Source organism: Bubalus kerabau, chromosome 1 (genome assembly GCF_029407905.1).
Source record: "Bubalus kerabau isolate K-KA32 ecotype Philippines breed swamp buffalo chromosome 1, PCC_UOA_SB_1v2, whole genome shotgun sequence".
In the NCBI taxonomy this organism is placed as follows: Eukaryota; Metazoa; Chordata; class Mammalia; order Artiodactyla; family Bovidae; genus Bubalus; species Bubalus kerabau.
In genome coordinates, this window is record NC_073624.1 from 182,921,592 (window position 1) to 182,937,913 (window position 16,322).

The 16,322-nt window shown below is 39.6% G+C and overlaps 1 protein-coding gene across 4 annotated transcripts in view; it reads left to right on the forward strand.

The window, feature by feature from the left end:
- Positions 1–16,322, forward strand: part of LOC129625463 (zinc finger protein 26-like) — a 38,015-nt gene that overhangs the window by 18,230 nt on the left and 3,463 nt on the right. For 2 of the 4 annotated variants that reach the window (XM_055543883.1, XM_055543890.1), the window contains exons 2-6: positions 2,508–2,597; positions 3,115–3,241; positions 3,900–3,980; positions 4,831–4,913; positions 5,395–10,404. In XM_055543883.1, coding sequence (XP_055399858.1) covers positions 2,565–2,597; positions 3,115–3,241; positions 3,900–3,980; positions 4,831–4,913; positions 5,395–7,281 — 2,211 coding nt within the window. In that variant the 5' untranslated portion in view covers positions 2,508–2,564 and the 3' untranslated portion in view covers positions 7,282–10,404. Of the gene's footprint in view, positions 1–2,507; positions 2,598–3,114; positions 3,242–3,899; positions 3,981–4,830; positions 4,914–5,394; positions 10,405–16,322 lie in introns of those variants that run through there. The other 2 variants (XM_055543904.1, XM_055543895.1) reach the window with 2 other exon arrangements.

Genomic DNA, 16,322 nt, shown 5'->3' on the forward strand with positions numbered 1-16,322 from the left:
CAGACTTGTTCCTGTTTATAGCTGGGTAAAATCCACTGTATTACTGTACCATAATTGCTGTATCCATTCATCTGTCACTGGACATCTAGATTGCTTCCATTTCCTAGCTATTGTAAATATTGCTGCAATAAATACTATAATTTAGTAGTGAGATTTCTGAGTCATATGGTAGATTTATTCTTAATTTTTAAAGGAATCTACATATTGTTTTCCATTTGGCTGTATCAGTTTCCTTTTCCACCAGCATTCCCTTGCTGCTTTTAATCATTTTTCTTTGTGTTTAATTTTTGTTAGTTTGAATAATATGTATGTTGGTGTCGTTCTTTTGAGGTTTTTCTTTACGAGAGACTCTGGGCTTCCTGGACTTGGGTGACTATTTCCTTTCCCCTCACCCTAAGGAAGTTTCCAACTGTAAGCTCAAATATTTTCTCATACCCTTTTCCTCTTCTTCTTCTGAAACCCCTGTCATTTGAATATTGGAGCATTTAATTTTGTCCCAGAGTCTTTAAGACTGTTCTCATTTCTTTTTCCTTCTTTTTTCTCTATTCTTCTCTGCTTTGGTTATTTCCACCATTCTATCTTCCAATTCATTTATCCATTCTTCTGCCTCAGTTATTCTGCTATTGGTTCCCTCTAGTGTATTTTTATTTCAGTTCTTATGTTTTTCATTGTTGATCGTCTGTTCTTTGTCTCTTATATGCTAAGTCACTTCAGTCGTGTCTGACTCTTCGCAACCCCATGGATTGCAACCTAACAGGTTCCTCCGTCCATGGGATTTTCCAAGCAAGAGTATTGGAGTGGGGTGCCATTGCTGTCTCTTACAGGTCCTTGTTAAATGTTTCTTTAACATTCTCAATCTGTGCCTCCGTTCTTTATCCGTGCCCACATACTATTTCTGAGGTCTTGTATCATCTTTAATATCATTACACTGAATTCTTTTTCAGGTAGACTGCCTATTTCATCTTCATTTGCTTCATCTGGTGAAGCCCTGGAATTCTTTTACTAGTGCTTTAAACTGATTATTTCGTATATTATTTATCTGTGTTAAATTAGTTGTTTCATCTATGTTTTATCCTTGTTCTTTTGTTTGAAACAAATTCCTTTATCTTCTCATTTTATTTCACTTTCTCTGTGAAATTAAGTGAAACATTTACCTATCTCATCTTTGAAGGTGTGCCCTTTTGTAGGTCCCTATGCAGTCTTTGTGTGCAGTAGCTTTGGTGGGAGAGCTGGATTTAAGCAGAGAAGAATCTTCCTTGGCAGTCCCTTGAGTGAGGCTCCACGTTCCACTACAGTGCTTGATCCCTGGTGGTGGAGCTCGGATCCCACAAGCTGTGTGGCATGGGCAAAATTTAAGAAATAAAACTTTAAAAATTAAAATAAAGGGGCTTCCTTGGTGGCTCAGTGGTGAAGAGTCCACCTGCCAATGCAGTGGGTATGGGTTTGATCTCTGGTCCAGGAAGATCCCACATGCCACAGAGCAACTAAGACTGTGTGCCACAACTATTGAGCCTGTGCTCTAGAGCCTGGGTACTGCATTACTGAACCCACATGCTGCAACTACTAATAAGTCCATTCACCCTAGAGCCTGTGCTCCAGAACAAGAGAAGCCAACCCTATGAAAAGCCCATGCACAACTACAGAGTGGCCCCAGCTCACTGTAACTGAGTATGGCAAAGAAGACCCAGCATAGCCAAAAATAAGTAAATAAATCTTTAAAACAAAAAATAAAATGTGGTCAGCACAGATTATGTCTTTCCTCGGGGCGTCCTTGTTAGGAAGTTGTGCTGGTGATACAATGGCTAGAGCCAGAGCCCTGTGTGAGCTGTTTTTCTCCTGTGCACAGTGGCTATCACTACCCTGTCATCAGGAGCAGGAGCCAGGTCTGGTTCCAAGGTCCTGGAAGCAGAAGCCCTGAATGTTGCCTCTCAGTCGGTTCTGTTCTCTCCATGTTTGCACTCTCTCTGCTCCCACCAACTGTACCTTTGCCTTGGAGGAAGCAACGCTGGAATAGGAGGGGTTTTGTGGGCCAGACACACACTGAGACTGTCTAGGAAGCCAGTCAGGTATACAGACAGCTCCTGATCCACAACCTCCACAAGTCCCAGCACTGGCCTAACTCACCTTATTCAGATACAGTACTGGGTCCAGATCTGCTGCATAACCTCAAGTGTGCACTCTACTTGACAGCAAACACTAAAACCAGATCAATTCCCCTCCTTTCCTACCTGACTCTGTGGGTCATTTTTACAGCCTTGGTTTTAGACATCATTCTGTCTCCAGTTTGTTTTCAGTGGGAAGGGGCTCCATATAGATGTATTTTTGATATGTTCCTGAGGGGGAGGTGAGCTCAGGGTCCTACTTCACCTGCTTTCTTCTCAATGTGACATTCTCTGAGTGTGCAGGGATATTCAGGAATTTCAAACTAGAATGGAATGACTTTCACACAGCAGTTGTGGGAATTATGATCATCTCTGAATGCCCATGCCTTCTTTCTTTCCTCATAGGTCTTCTTTCTAAGGACCCTTTATGCGATCGTGAGGAAAAGATAGAGGCAAGACAGGATGGTAGCTGAGTGTTTGAGGGATTGTTCTCAGGTAAGAAGACAGGGCATCCATAAACAGAGTGAGCTACTGCATGCACCACATGAAAACATTTCCTTCTGGTTAGACCTATGTACACAGCTTCTTAAATAAAGCTAGTCTGAGTCCCTTTTGAATTTCCTCCCCATGTGAAAGGTCTCATATTGATGAGGGATTACTCTGAATAATCTTAGTATTTCAGTAATTACCTTCTGATAGTGTGTCATGATTGCTGCTGCATTTGTTTTATTTTAACTATTCTGACATGGTACAGAATGAGGGTATATATTTCTTAGTGACCTTATTTATTAGCTTGCCCAATTATGTGTAATTTGTTTAGGACTGTGTTACTGGTTCCATATCAATCACGAGTGGGTGTAACTAGAAAGGAGAGCTAAGACCATTGTGTCCTGGAAGAGATGATGAGAGACCTTGAGGCCCTCTGTTGATATTGGGGCTCCCTTCCTCATTCTCCACTGTACATTGTTGGAGATCTTACTTTACTGAAACTACTTTGTGTGTGATGGTTTAGGACTCAGTGACCTTCACTGATGTGGCTGTGTACTTCAACCAGGAAGAGTGGACTTTACTGAATCCCTTTCAAAGAAAGCTATATAGAAATGTGATGCTGGAAAACTACAAGAACCTGACCACAGCAGGTAAGGCTGCCATCATTCCATTACACTCTTAGGGAATGGACATATATGTGCTGTAGCTTCTATGTTCCAAGATGGGTGATGCCAATCTGAACACAATGGAAACTACTAGACACTCGTATCTAAGGAATGAGTTTTACTCCAGTATACTTTCTGTAACAATGTGCTTTGAGAACTAACAGCATTATCATGACTCTTGTTTGAAATATGCATTCTCAAGAGTTCACCTTTGGCATAGTGAATGAAACTTAGAAATTTGGGCCCAGTTATCTGTTTTTTGGTTTTTGTTTTTTGTTTGTTTTTTTTTTCAGTTATCTGTTTTAACAGGCAGTGGGCATGATTCTTGAAACCAGCATTTGGCAACCACTAGTTTAGCAGCTTCTCCATGAAACCAAACATCTCTTTTACATTTACTTCATTTCCCATTTAACAACATTCTCAGTGCTTTGTAAATGTTCACATAGGTCTGAATATGTTTTTCACTGACCACAGATACAATCTCTTTGACACACAGAAAGAGGAGCTATTTGCCTTTTTATCTCTTTAAAAATTATTACCACATTCATTCTAATGACTTGATTAGATATAGGGCCTGATTCATGGGAAGGTTTGTCATGCTTGGCAGGGACTTTTTCATTAATATATCTTTCCTCATGAACAGGATATCAGGCAATCAAACCCACTTTAATCTCTTGGTTGGAACAAGACTTATTAAAAACTGTGGAGAGAGGAATCCTCCAAGGTGAGCAATTATAAAGAACTTCCCATGTCAATTCAATTTCAGTGTGTTTTGAATTTATAAGAAGGAGGCTTATTGAAATGTGCTTTCTCTCAGAAGGCTGAGGATATTGGTTTCTAATGTTCCGTGGCTTCTTGAACTTCTCATACATACATACATTAAATCAGACTTTCCTGTGATCTCACAAAATAGCCTTTTCTTTCTGTATTAGTTAAATATATATATATATATATATATATATATATATATATTTTTGAGGGGTGGGGGCGCTGTATATAGCCTTTTTGTTGCTGCTTGCAGGCTTTCTCTAGTTGTAGCGATCAGGGGCTACTCTACTTTTGGTGTGCAGGCTTCTCATTGGGTAGTTTCTCTTGTTGCAGACAATCAGCTCTAGGGCCTCCAGGCTTACTAGTTGTATCACTTGGGCTCTACAGTGCAGGCTCAGTTGTAGCACACAGCCTTGGCTCTTCCACAGCACATGCCATATTAGTTTCAGGACCAGAGATCTCACATGTGTCCCCTGCATTGGTAGGCAGATTCTTAATCACTGGACCACCAGTGAAGTCCCTTAGTTTTATCATGTAGATGTATATTCTTTGTCCAGAACTTTCCCTAATAATATTCTCTTTTCTTCCTTTTTACTCTCCATAGACTCATCTTTTAAATCAAGTACTCAATACATATATATATTCTTGCGTAATTTTTGTCATTGTCAAATTCCTCACGTGTGTCTTGCCTTTTTAAAAGATATGTTAAATTGGAAACTTATACAGATGAGCCTTATTGTTTTTAACCCCTTTAACATCCACTTCTTTGTGCAAAGTCTTAAATTTATTATTCTCTTTTCCTTTAGAATGGGAAATGCAACTTATATCCAATGACTTGGGAATTCAGCAGGATATTTTGCCAGAAAAAACATCAAATAGGGTACAAATGGTAAGATCAGTAAGTTTCATTCATAAAAAATACTTATTTTCCTTTTAGTTAATATTGGGATTTCCATACAGCATGAACATTAGTGATAGATATTTGAGTGGCATTCACCCCAGATAGCAGTGTCTGTCAACAAATTCTGATTATGATCAACTTGGGAATATCCTAACCCAAGGTTCAAAATAGTTGCTGCAGACTTCCCACAAGGAATCATTCCCATGTATATAATTAGACAATGAACTTTGAGAACAATTCAATGAAATTGTAGTGAACTGTTTTATGATTACAGTATATGGCACCTCATTGTGTCAAAAGATTTCATCATTTAACTTTAAAGAAATCAACAGGGCAGGAAGTGTATGAATATAACAGAGATGGTAAAAATCATCATCCTCTCTGTAATGATATTTCTGTTTTGAGATGGGTAGGATCAGTTAATGAATCTGAGAGATCTTTGAATCATCATCCATCCATTTCTCCACAGACACAAAGCCATAATGGACAGGAACTGTATGACTCTGAGCACAGCTGGAAAGACTTCAGTGACAGTGACTACTTGTACCGTAGTACACAAAGGAGAACTGAAAATGGAGGCAATTCTCATGAATATAATCATTATGGAAAAAGCTTCCTTATTCTACACAATGAATCCTTTACTGGAGAAAAATGTTCCATGTTTAATCAGTATGGAAAAGCCATCAGGCTGACTCCAGATACTGTGTACTGTCAATCTAGCATACAAGAGAAAGCCTTAGAACACAGAGATTGTGGGCAGTCCTTTGCTAATGGGTCTTTTCTTCAGGCACAAGTGAGAGCTCAGAAGAAAAAAAGACATGACAATTGGAATGAATGTGGGAGAGCTTCCATTCAGTCAACAAGCCTCCAGGCACATGTACCAACTCACACAGCTAACAAACATTACATATATGGGGATTCTGGAAAAGTCTCCGATGCAACCCTAAGCCATAGACGACATATAAAAACACGCACTGTAGAGAAGCCTTTTCAGTGTGACACATGTGGGAAAGCCTTTGGATCATCCTCATACCTACGCATTCACATACGAATTCACACTGGAATAAAACCCTACAAATGTAAGAGATGTGGGAAAGCATTTGTATCCTCCTCATACTTTCAAGTTCACAGTCGAATTCATGCTGGAATAAAACCCTACAAATGTAAGGAATGTGGGAAAGACTTCTCTCAATCCTCAAACCTCACTGGACATATGAAAACTCACACTAGAGACCAGCCCTATAAGTGTAAGGTATGTGGGAAAGACTTCCATCGATCCTCAGACCTCACTGGACATACGAAAACTCACACTGGAGAGCAACTGTATAAATGTAAGGAATGTGGGAAAGCCTTTGGGTCATCCTCACACCTTCGTGTTCACAGTCAAATTCACACTGGAATAAAAATATACAAATGTCAAGAATGTGGGAAAACCTTCACTGGTTCCTCTCGCCTTATTGAACACATGAACACTCACACTGGAGAGAAGCCTTTTAAGTGTGACACGTGTGGGAAAACCTTCACTCAATCCTCATGCCTTACTAAACATATGAAAATACACACTGGAGAAAAGCCTCTTAAGTGTGACATATGTGGGACAACTTTTACTCAAACTTCATACCTTACTCAGCATATGAGAACACACACTGGAGAGAAGCCGTTTAAGTGTGACAAATGTGGAAAGGCCTTTGCTGCTTACTCATATCTTAGTAACCATTTCAGAACTCACACTGGAGAGAAGCCTTTTAAGTGTGACACATGTGGGAAAACCTTCGTTCAATCCTCAGGCCTTTCTCAACATAAGAAAACTCACACTGGAGAAAAGCCTTTTAAATGTGACATATGTGGGAAAACCTTCAGTCAATCCTCATACCTTTCTCGGCATATGAGAACACACACTGGAGAGAAGCCTTATAAGTGTGACACATGTGGGAAAGGCTTTGGGTTTTCTTCTATTCTTCGTAGACATTTACAGTCTCATACTGGTGAGAAGACTGCTAAATGTGAAAAATGTGGGAAAACCTTCACTCGAGCCTCAGGCCTTACTCAACATATGAAAACACACACTGGAGAGAAGCCTTATAAGTGTGACAAATGTGGGAAGGCCTTTGTTGACTCCTCGTGTCTTACTAAACACTTTAGAACACACACTGGAGAGAAGCCTTTTAAGTGTGACAAGTGTGGGAAGTCCTTTGCTGTTTCCTCTCGTCTTACCAAACATTTTAGAACTCACACTGGAGAGAAGCCTTTTGAGTGCAATACATGTGGGAAAACATTTACCACTTCTTTGTCTGTTACCATGCACAAGCGAAGGCACACTGGAGAGAAACCATATTCTTGTAAGGAACGTGGGTAAACCTTTTTATGTTCCTCAATACTTACTTCCTATGTACAATGACATTGGGAGAAAAGCCATTGGAACATGATATGTGGGAAAGCCCTTGCTGATTACTCCTGTCTTAACATTTTGTTTTTAATATTTGACTGCACTGTGCAGCATATGAAACCTTAGTTCTCCAACTGGAGATCTAACGTGTGCCCCCTGTATTGGAAGGTAGAGCCTTAACCACTGTAGAACCAAGGAGGTCCCCTACTAAACATTTTCAAAATCAACACAGGAGAGAATCCTTTTGAAGGTAATAAACATGGGAAAGGATTGATTCACCAATTCTTCACCCTTTACCATTCACTACTGTATGCACACTGGAAAAACACTGTAAATTTCAGGAATATGGGGATCCGTTTTATCATTCATATCTCAGTAGTAATGGAAAAAAGTAAGGAGACTAGCTAAGGATTTCCTTCTGCCTGAATCTATCATGTCTTGTCTCTAGAGCAAAGCCTAGAGTTCTTGATCACAATACACACACACAGTTCAACCGATGGTGACTCCTGCACACCAGGTCCCTGCAGTGGCATGAAAGATGAGGTGATGCCTTTGCACCAGCCAGGTAGATTGGAGCCCAGATACCTACATGCGCAGTTCCAGGAGCTACTGGGCTCCCCTGAGCTGGGAATACAGAGCACTGTCTTGTGGGGGCTTCTTCCTTGAAATACTTCTTGCAGGCTGATGTGTGTCAAGACTCACCCTTCTTTTTGTAGATGACATAATCCTATATGTATAAAACTCTAAAGATGCCTCCAGAAAATCATTAGAGCTAATCAATTAATTTAGCAAAGTTGGAAGAAATAAAATTAATACATGGAAATCCTTTGCATTCGTGTACATTAACATTGAAAAATAAGAGATACTAAGGAAACAATTCCATCACCATCACAACACAAAGAATAAAATACCAAGGAATAAACCTACCTAAGCAGACAAAAGATCTCTGTACAGAAAATTTTAAGATACTGATGAAAAAAATCAAAAGTAACACAAACAGTTGGAGACATGTATCATGTTGTTATTAGAAGAATCAATATTCTGAAAATGACTGTACTATCCAGTGATATCTACAGATTCAGTGCAATACTGATGGCATTTTTCACAGAACTAGAGAAAAAAATTTTTTTAGTTTGTCTGGAAATTCAAGACCCCAAATAGCCAAAGCAGTCTTGAGAAAGAGAGTGGAGGTGGAGCAATCAACCTTCATGACTTCAGACTATACTACAAAGCTACAGTCATTAAGACAGTATGGTCCTGGCACAGAAACATAGACCAATGATAAAAGATATAAAGCCCAGAGGTAAACCCACACACCTGTGGGCACCTTTTCTTGGACAACGGAGGCAAGAATATACAATGGACTTAAGACAGCCTCTTTTAAAAGTGGTACTGGAAAAACTGGACAGCCTCATGTAAAAGAATGAAATTAGAACACTTCCTAACACCATACACAAAATAAATTTAAAATGGATTAAAAACCTAAATGTAAGGCCAGAAATTATAATATTCTTAGAGGAAAATATAGGCAGAACACTCTTTGACATAAATGACAGCATTCTCTCTTTGACCTACCTCCTAGTGTAATAAAAATAAAAACAAAAATAAATGGGACCTAATTAAATGTTCTAGCACATGAAAGGAAGCTATAAACAAGATGAAAAGACAACCCTCAGAATGGGAGAAAATAATTGCAGTGAAACAACTGAAAAAGGATTAATCTACAGAATATATAAGCAGCTTAGGCAAATCAAATACCAGAGAACAATCCAGTCAAAAAATCAGCAGAAGACCTACACAGACATTTCTCTAAATAATACATAGAGGTGGCCCCCAAACACATGAAAAGATGTTCCACATCACTCATTATGAGTGAAATACAAATTAAATCTACAGTGAGGTATCATCTCACATTGGTCAGAATGCCCGTCATCAAAAGATCTAAAACAGTAAATGTTGGAGAAGATGTGGAGAAAAGGGAACCTTCTTATATTGTTGGTGGGAATGTAAGTTGATACATCCACTATGAAGAACAGTATGGAGATTTCTTCAAAAACTAGGACTAAAACTAATGTGACCCAGCATCTCACTGCTGGGCATATACCATGAGAAAACCATAATTGAAAACAACACATGTACCCCAGTGTTCATTGCAGCACAGTTTGCAATGGATAGGACAGAGAAGCAAGCTTTATGTTCATTGACAGATGAATGAATAAAGAAGTTGTGGTACATATATACAACTGAATATTACTCACCAATACAAGCAATGTACTCAAGTCAGTTCTGGTGAAGTGGATGAACCTAGAGCCTGTTACACAGAGTGAAGTAACTCAAAAAGAGAAAAACAAAGATTGCAGACTAATACTTATGTATGTGATTTAGTTGCTAAGTCATGTCCAACTCTTGTGACCCCATGGACTGTAGCCTGCCTGGGTCTCTGTCCATAGGATTTTCCATGCAGGAATACTGGGATGGGTTGCCATTTCCTTCTCCAAACACATACATATGGAACCTAAAAACTTATATTTGTCAACCTATTTACAGGGAAGCCATAGAAATGCAGACCTGGAGAACAGACTTTTGGACCGAGGCTGAAAGGGAGGAGGTGGGGCAAATTAAGAGAACGGTATTTGAATCTGCTTGTAACACGGGAGACCTAGGTTTGATCCCTGAGTTGGGAAAATCCCCTGGAGAAGGGAACAACTACCCACTCCAATATCCTTGCCCAGAGAATTCCAGGGCCAGAAGAGCCTAGTGGGTTACAGTCCATGGGGTCCCAAAGAGTTGGACACAACTCATCAACTTGGAAAATCACTTAGTCAGACACTACTGAGCAACTCACTCATTGACATATACACTACCATGTGTACAATAGATAGCTAATGGGAAGTTGCTGTACAACACAAGGAGCTCAACCTGGTTCTGAGGGGTAGGATGGTGTGTGTGTTGGGAGGGAGGTTCAAGAAGAAGGGTACATAGGTATTCTTATGGCTGATTCATGTTGTATGGCAGAGACCAACACAATATTGTAAAGCAATTACTCTCCAATTTAAAAAACATTTTTTAAATAAAGTTCACCTTTCCCCACCAGCACTGACTGTCACTGATGTCTGCCCATTACTGTCCTTGCATGACCCATTGGATTTGACCCACTCTCTGGTACCTGCCTGTGAACAGGGAATTCCTGTTTTTGTATGACTGAGGCAGCTGTACTTGTGAGACTACTGACCGCCCCCAGCAGGCTGCCTACAGAAGTGACCCTGCATGTGGGTATTTTAAAATACTGTTTTGTGGGACTTCCCTGGTGGTCCAGTGGTTAAGAATCCAGCTTGCAATGCAGGAGATTCAGGAGACACAGATCTATTCTCTGGGTGGGAAACAAGCATCTCACATGCAGTGGGGCAACTAAGCTATTGCACCACAAATGGAGAAAAGCCCCTTACAACCTTGAAGTCCCAGTGCATCACACACAAAGAATAATGTTTTGTGTGAGATGTTTTGTTCAGTGCATTAAGTCTTGAAATAACCAGCTAACCAGTTTCTTTATATTCTCCTTTTTCATATGCTACATTTCTCCATTTACAATCTGACTTTAGTAGTTTTTTAAAAAACTAACCTTTTCTAAGAATCTGAGTTTTGGTTTACTAATTCATTTAAAATACCCATTTTAAATAAACAGCTAAAGGTCAGTTTTCATTCCAATCCCAAAGAAAGAAAATGTCAAAGAATGCTCAAACTACCTCACAATTGCACTCATTTCCCACACTAGCAAAGTAATGCTCAAAATTCTCCAAGCCAGGCTTCAGCAATATGTGAACTGTGAACTTCCAGATGTTCAAGCTGGTTTTAGAAAAGGCAGAGGAACCAAAGATCAAATTGCCAACATCCGCTGGATCATGGAAAAAGCAAGAGAGTTCCAGAAAAACATCTATTTCTGCTTTATTGACTATGCCAAAGCCTTTGACTGTGTGGATCACAATAAACTGTGGAAAATTCTGAAAGAGATGGGAATACCAGACCACCTGACTTGCCTCCTGAGAAACCTATATGCAGGTCAGGAAGCAACAGTTAGGAGTGGACATGGAACAACAGACTGGTTCCAAATAGGAAAAGGAGTACATCAAGGCTGTGTATTGTCACCCTGCTTATTTAACGTCTATGCAGACTACATCATGAGAAACGCTGGGCTGGAAGAAGCACGAGCTGGAATCAAGATTGCCGGGAGAAATATCAATAACCTCAGATATGCAGATGACACCACCCTTATGGCAGAAAGTGAAGAGGAACTAAAAAGCCTGTTGATGAAAGTGAAAGGAGACTGAAAAAGTTGGCTTAAAGCTCAACATTCAGAAAACTAGTATCATGGCATCTGGTCCCATCACTTCATGGGAAATAGACAGGGAAACAGTGGAAAGTGTCAGACTTTATTTTGGGGGGCTCCAAAATCACTGAAGATGGTGATTGCAGCCATGAAATTAAAAGACACTTACTCCGTGGAAGGAAAGTTATGACCAACCTAGATAGCATATTGAAAAGCAGAGATATTTTGCCAACAAAGGTCCGTCTAGTCAAGGCTATGGTTTTTCCTTTGGTCATGTATGGATGTGAGAGTTGGACTGTAAAGAAAGCTGAACGCCAAAGAATCGATGCTTTTGAACTGTGGTGTTGGAGAAGATTCTTGAGAGTCCCTTGGACTGCAAGGAGATCCAACCAGTCCATTCTAAAGATCAGTCCTGGGTGTTCATTGGAAGGACTGATGTTGAAGCTGAAACTCCAATGCTTTGGCCACCTCATGCAAAGAGCTGACTCATTTGAAAAAACCCTGATGCTAGGAGGGATTGGGGGCAGGAGGAGAAGGGGACGACAGAGGATGAGATGGCTGGATGGCATCACCGACTCGATGGACATGAGTTTACATAAACTCCAGGAGTTGGTGATGGTCAAGGAAGCCTGGCATGCTGCAATTCATGGGGTCACAAAAAGTCGGACACGACTGAGTGACTGAACTGAACTGAAAAAAACCTCTAGCACTTTAGGGTCCTCTGCACAGATATTTTATACAGCTGAGTCTCTAAGAGAGGCACTGCCAATCAAGCTGGTTTTAAAACTTTTTTCCCCAGATGTGTTATTTCTGGAGGATCCATTAAATACTACTGTTAGTAATTCTCTACTCACAATTTTCTACTATTGTAAGACGTACATTATGTAAAATTTACTGTGTTAACTATTGTTCAGTTCAGTTCAGTTCAGTCGCTGAGTCGTGTCCGACATGAATTGCAGCACGCCAGGCCTCCCTGTCCATCACCAGCTCCTGGAGTTTACCCAAACTCGCTGCCAATCCCTCCCAGCAGCACAGTCTTTTCCAATGAGTCAACTCTTTGCACGAGGTGGCCAAAGTACTGGAGTTTCAGCTTTAGCATCAGTCCTTCCAAAGAGCACCCAGGACTGATCTTTAGAATGGACTGGTTGGATCTCCTTGCATTCCAAGGGACTCTCATGAGTCTGCTCCAACACCACAGTTCAAAAACATCAATTCTTTGGCGCTCAGCTTTCTTCACAGTCCAACTCTCACATCCATACATGACCACTGGAAAAATCATAGCCTTGACTAGACGGACCTTTGTTGGCAAGGTAATGTCTTTGCTTTTGAATATGCTACCTAATTGGTCATAACTTTCCTTCCAAGGTGTAAGCGTCTTTTAATTTCATGGCTGCAATCACCCTCTGCAGTGATTTTGGAGCCCCCCAAAATAAAGTCTGACACTTTCCACTGTTTCCCTATTTCCCATGAAGTGATGGGACCAGATGCCATGATACTAGTTTTCTGAATGTTGAGCTTTAAGCCAACTTTTTCAGTCTCCTCTTTCACTTTCATCAACAGGCTTTTTAGTTCCTCTTCACTTTCTGCCACAAGGGTGGTGTCATCTGCATATCTGAGGTTATTGATATTTCTCCCGGCAATCTTGATTCCAGCTCATGCTTCTTCCAGCCCAGCGTTTCTCATGATGTAGTCTGCATAGACGTTAAATAAGCAGGGTGACAATATACAGCCTTGATGTACTCCTTTTCCTATTTGGAACCAGTCTGTTGTTCCATGTCCACTCCTAACTGTTGCTTCCTGACCTGCATATAGGTTTCTCAAGAGGCAGGTCAGATGGTCTGGTATTCCAAGTATGCAGTTATGTTGAGTTGCATTAAGTATACATTTTTGGGTAGGTGTGGCAGCTATGAGGCTAGTGGAATGTTGGCTTCCCAACTAGGGATTAAACCTGGGCCCTGGGAATGAGAACACAGAGTACTTACCACTGGACTACCAGGGAATTCCCAAGTATATTCTTATTGTTATGCAACAATTGCCACTATCCATCTCATGTTTTTTGTCATCCCAAATTGCTACTTGGTACTTACTAAATAATAACTTCTTCTTGTCCCTTAGTCTATTTCTGGTAACCACTGTTATACTTTCTATCTTGGTCTTTATGAAATAAATTCCTCTAGTTAAGTTATGGAGTTGGAACTATATATTAGACTTGGCCCTTTTGAACACCATGAATTGGAAATGCACAGGGTTGATATTCATAGGGACTTGGGGATAAGTACAAATTGGAGTTTTGACCTATGGAGATTCCTTCAGTTGGATATAAAGCCACCAGGGAAGCTCTCTATAGCACTAGAGCATTTTAAATTTATGTTTCTGTTTTCTGTGTTGGCCTGTACATGTATGTTTATTACATGCCACAGGGGACTGTGTAATTACATCAAACAATGTTAAGAGTGATTTTGCAATATCTAGGTATCCTTTAATAACCATGAGAAGATATCCAATGGGAATTTGCTATATGTCTCAGGAAACTCAAACAAGGTCTCTATATCATCCTAGAGGGGTGGGATGAGGGAGATGGGAGAGAGGTTCACAAGGGAGGGGATATACACCTATGGCTGATTCATGTTGAGGTTTGACAGAAAACAGCAAAATTCTGTAAAGCAATTATCCTTCGATTAAAAAATAAATTAAAAAAATATTCGTGAGAAGAAATGCAGTATGTGTTAGTCACAAGTCACTGGGTTCCTCTGTGCAAGGTTCTATGCCATTGGTAATCAAAAGATACAGAAAATGCCCATGATGTGCAGAAACTCTCAAAAGGAGATCCTAATGAGACAATGTAGACTTTAAAGCATTTCTACATACAGGATTAATTGGATAAAACATTCTAGTCCTTCAAAATAGGAAAGGTTAGATGTGTCTCCACTTAATATTTCTATAAACCATATAAAGGAATGTTTGACAGAAATAAAAGAGATAGTACATTGTTCCATAGGGGGACTTAATCATCCTTCTCCCCATAATGTTTCTCCAAGCAATAGGGGATAATCAGGACATTCATGACAATGAGTAAGGGTTTAATACATGTGTACTGAATACTGTCTCTAGTAACTTAGAAAGTGCTTGTCTGGGGATAGAGGTGAGGGGATGGACTAGAACAGACAGTTGGTTTCAGGGGAAGATTATGTTCTGTATCTTTTTGTAGCTGGTGTTTACTCAAGTATGTTCAGTTTTCAAAACTCGTTGCCTGAATTCTTAAATGAGCATTTCATTGTACATGAAATATATCTCAACAACAAAAAGTAAAAATCCTATGCAGTCAGCAGGAAAATAAACAGATGTCTGACCTTGTTCAGTACAAGGTTTCCCAGTTTGAGGAATGTGATATTAAACAGAATCTCTACTGGGAAATAGCTGTTTGTGTGTGTCTGTGTGTGACTTCACAGTTAACAAATGACATACAAAATCTTTCCAAAAGAATGCCAGATCCTAATGCCAGACTCACAAACTTGATGTATGTGGTTTCAGGCTTTATACTTCTCATCCATGGTGTTATCATGATGGTGGGTTTGGTTCACACATAAGAACTGTGGAACTTTCCACCTTTGTCATTCTAATACCATTGGAGATGACCATTTTAGACTGCTCTTTGGTTTTTTATTTTGTTGAAGACTGAATTCCTAGTGGTGGTTCTCTGAGAAGACACACATCTATGGAGACCCATACAATACACAGATTTTGGAACAAGTCTGACTTGCCACTTCCCATCTACAAAGGTGAGTGGGAGAGGGCAGACCTATTTCAATTGTATGTTCTCAACCAAAACATTCTTGAAGTTGCCCAGTAGTTAAAATGTATTCAAAAGGTTTTGGGTGGAGGTGGGGGATCATAACATTGTTTTTCTAATATTTTTTGGTAAAAAGGTATATTTATTTTCCTTTTCTGCTGTTATTTGCCCCAGACTACTTTGCCATTGTGCACGTGTCTGTAGTACATTCTCTTTTTTTCTTGCCTGCTTCACTTTTCCCATAACACTTTTGAACTGTTATATTTATCATTAGTTTATTAGCTACCTCCTATATTCCTAATAGATCATTTGGACTTTGTATATTTTTTTTTTTTGCTTTTAATTTTTTATTGAAATAAAATACCACATACAGAAAGTACATATGAGTGTTTACCTCCATACATTTTCACTGTGGAACAGCCTCATGTGACCAGCACACTGACCAAAACAAAGAATGTTACTACCACCCCCATTGTCCCCTACTGTACCCTTTCACACACTCACCTCCCAGAGTTAGAACTTTACCAACATCTAATAGGACAGAATGAATTTTATGTCTTTGGTGATTGACATTGATGGAATGTTACAGTGTCACTTTTTTTATTTAAATAAACTTCTAATTTTTGAAACAGTTCAGATTTTCCCAAGAAAATAAACAATACAGAAAGTTCCAGTGTACACCACACCAAGTTTTTTCTATGGGCACAAGAGAGCTTTCTAGGGTAATAGAAGTGTTCTAAAACTAGATTGTATTAAAGGTTGTATAACTATAAATTTACCAAAACCATTGATTTTATGCTTTCAGTGGCTGAATTTCATGATATATAAATGATCCTTCAATAAACCTGTTAAATATACTTTTAAAAAATTTTTCTGGACTGTCTCCAGGTGAATTGA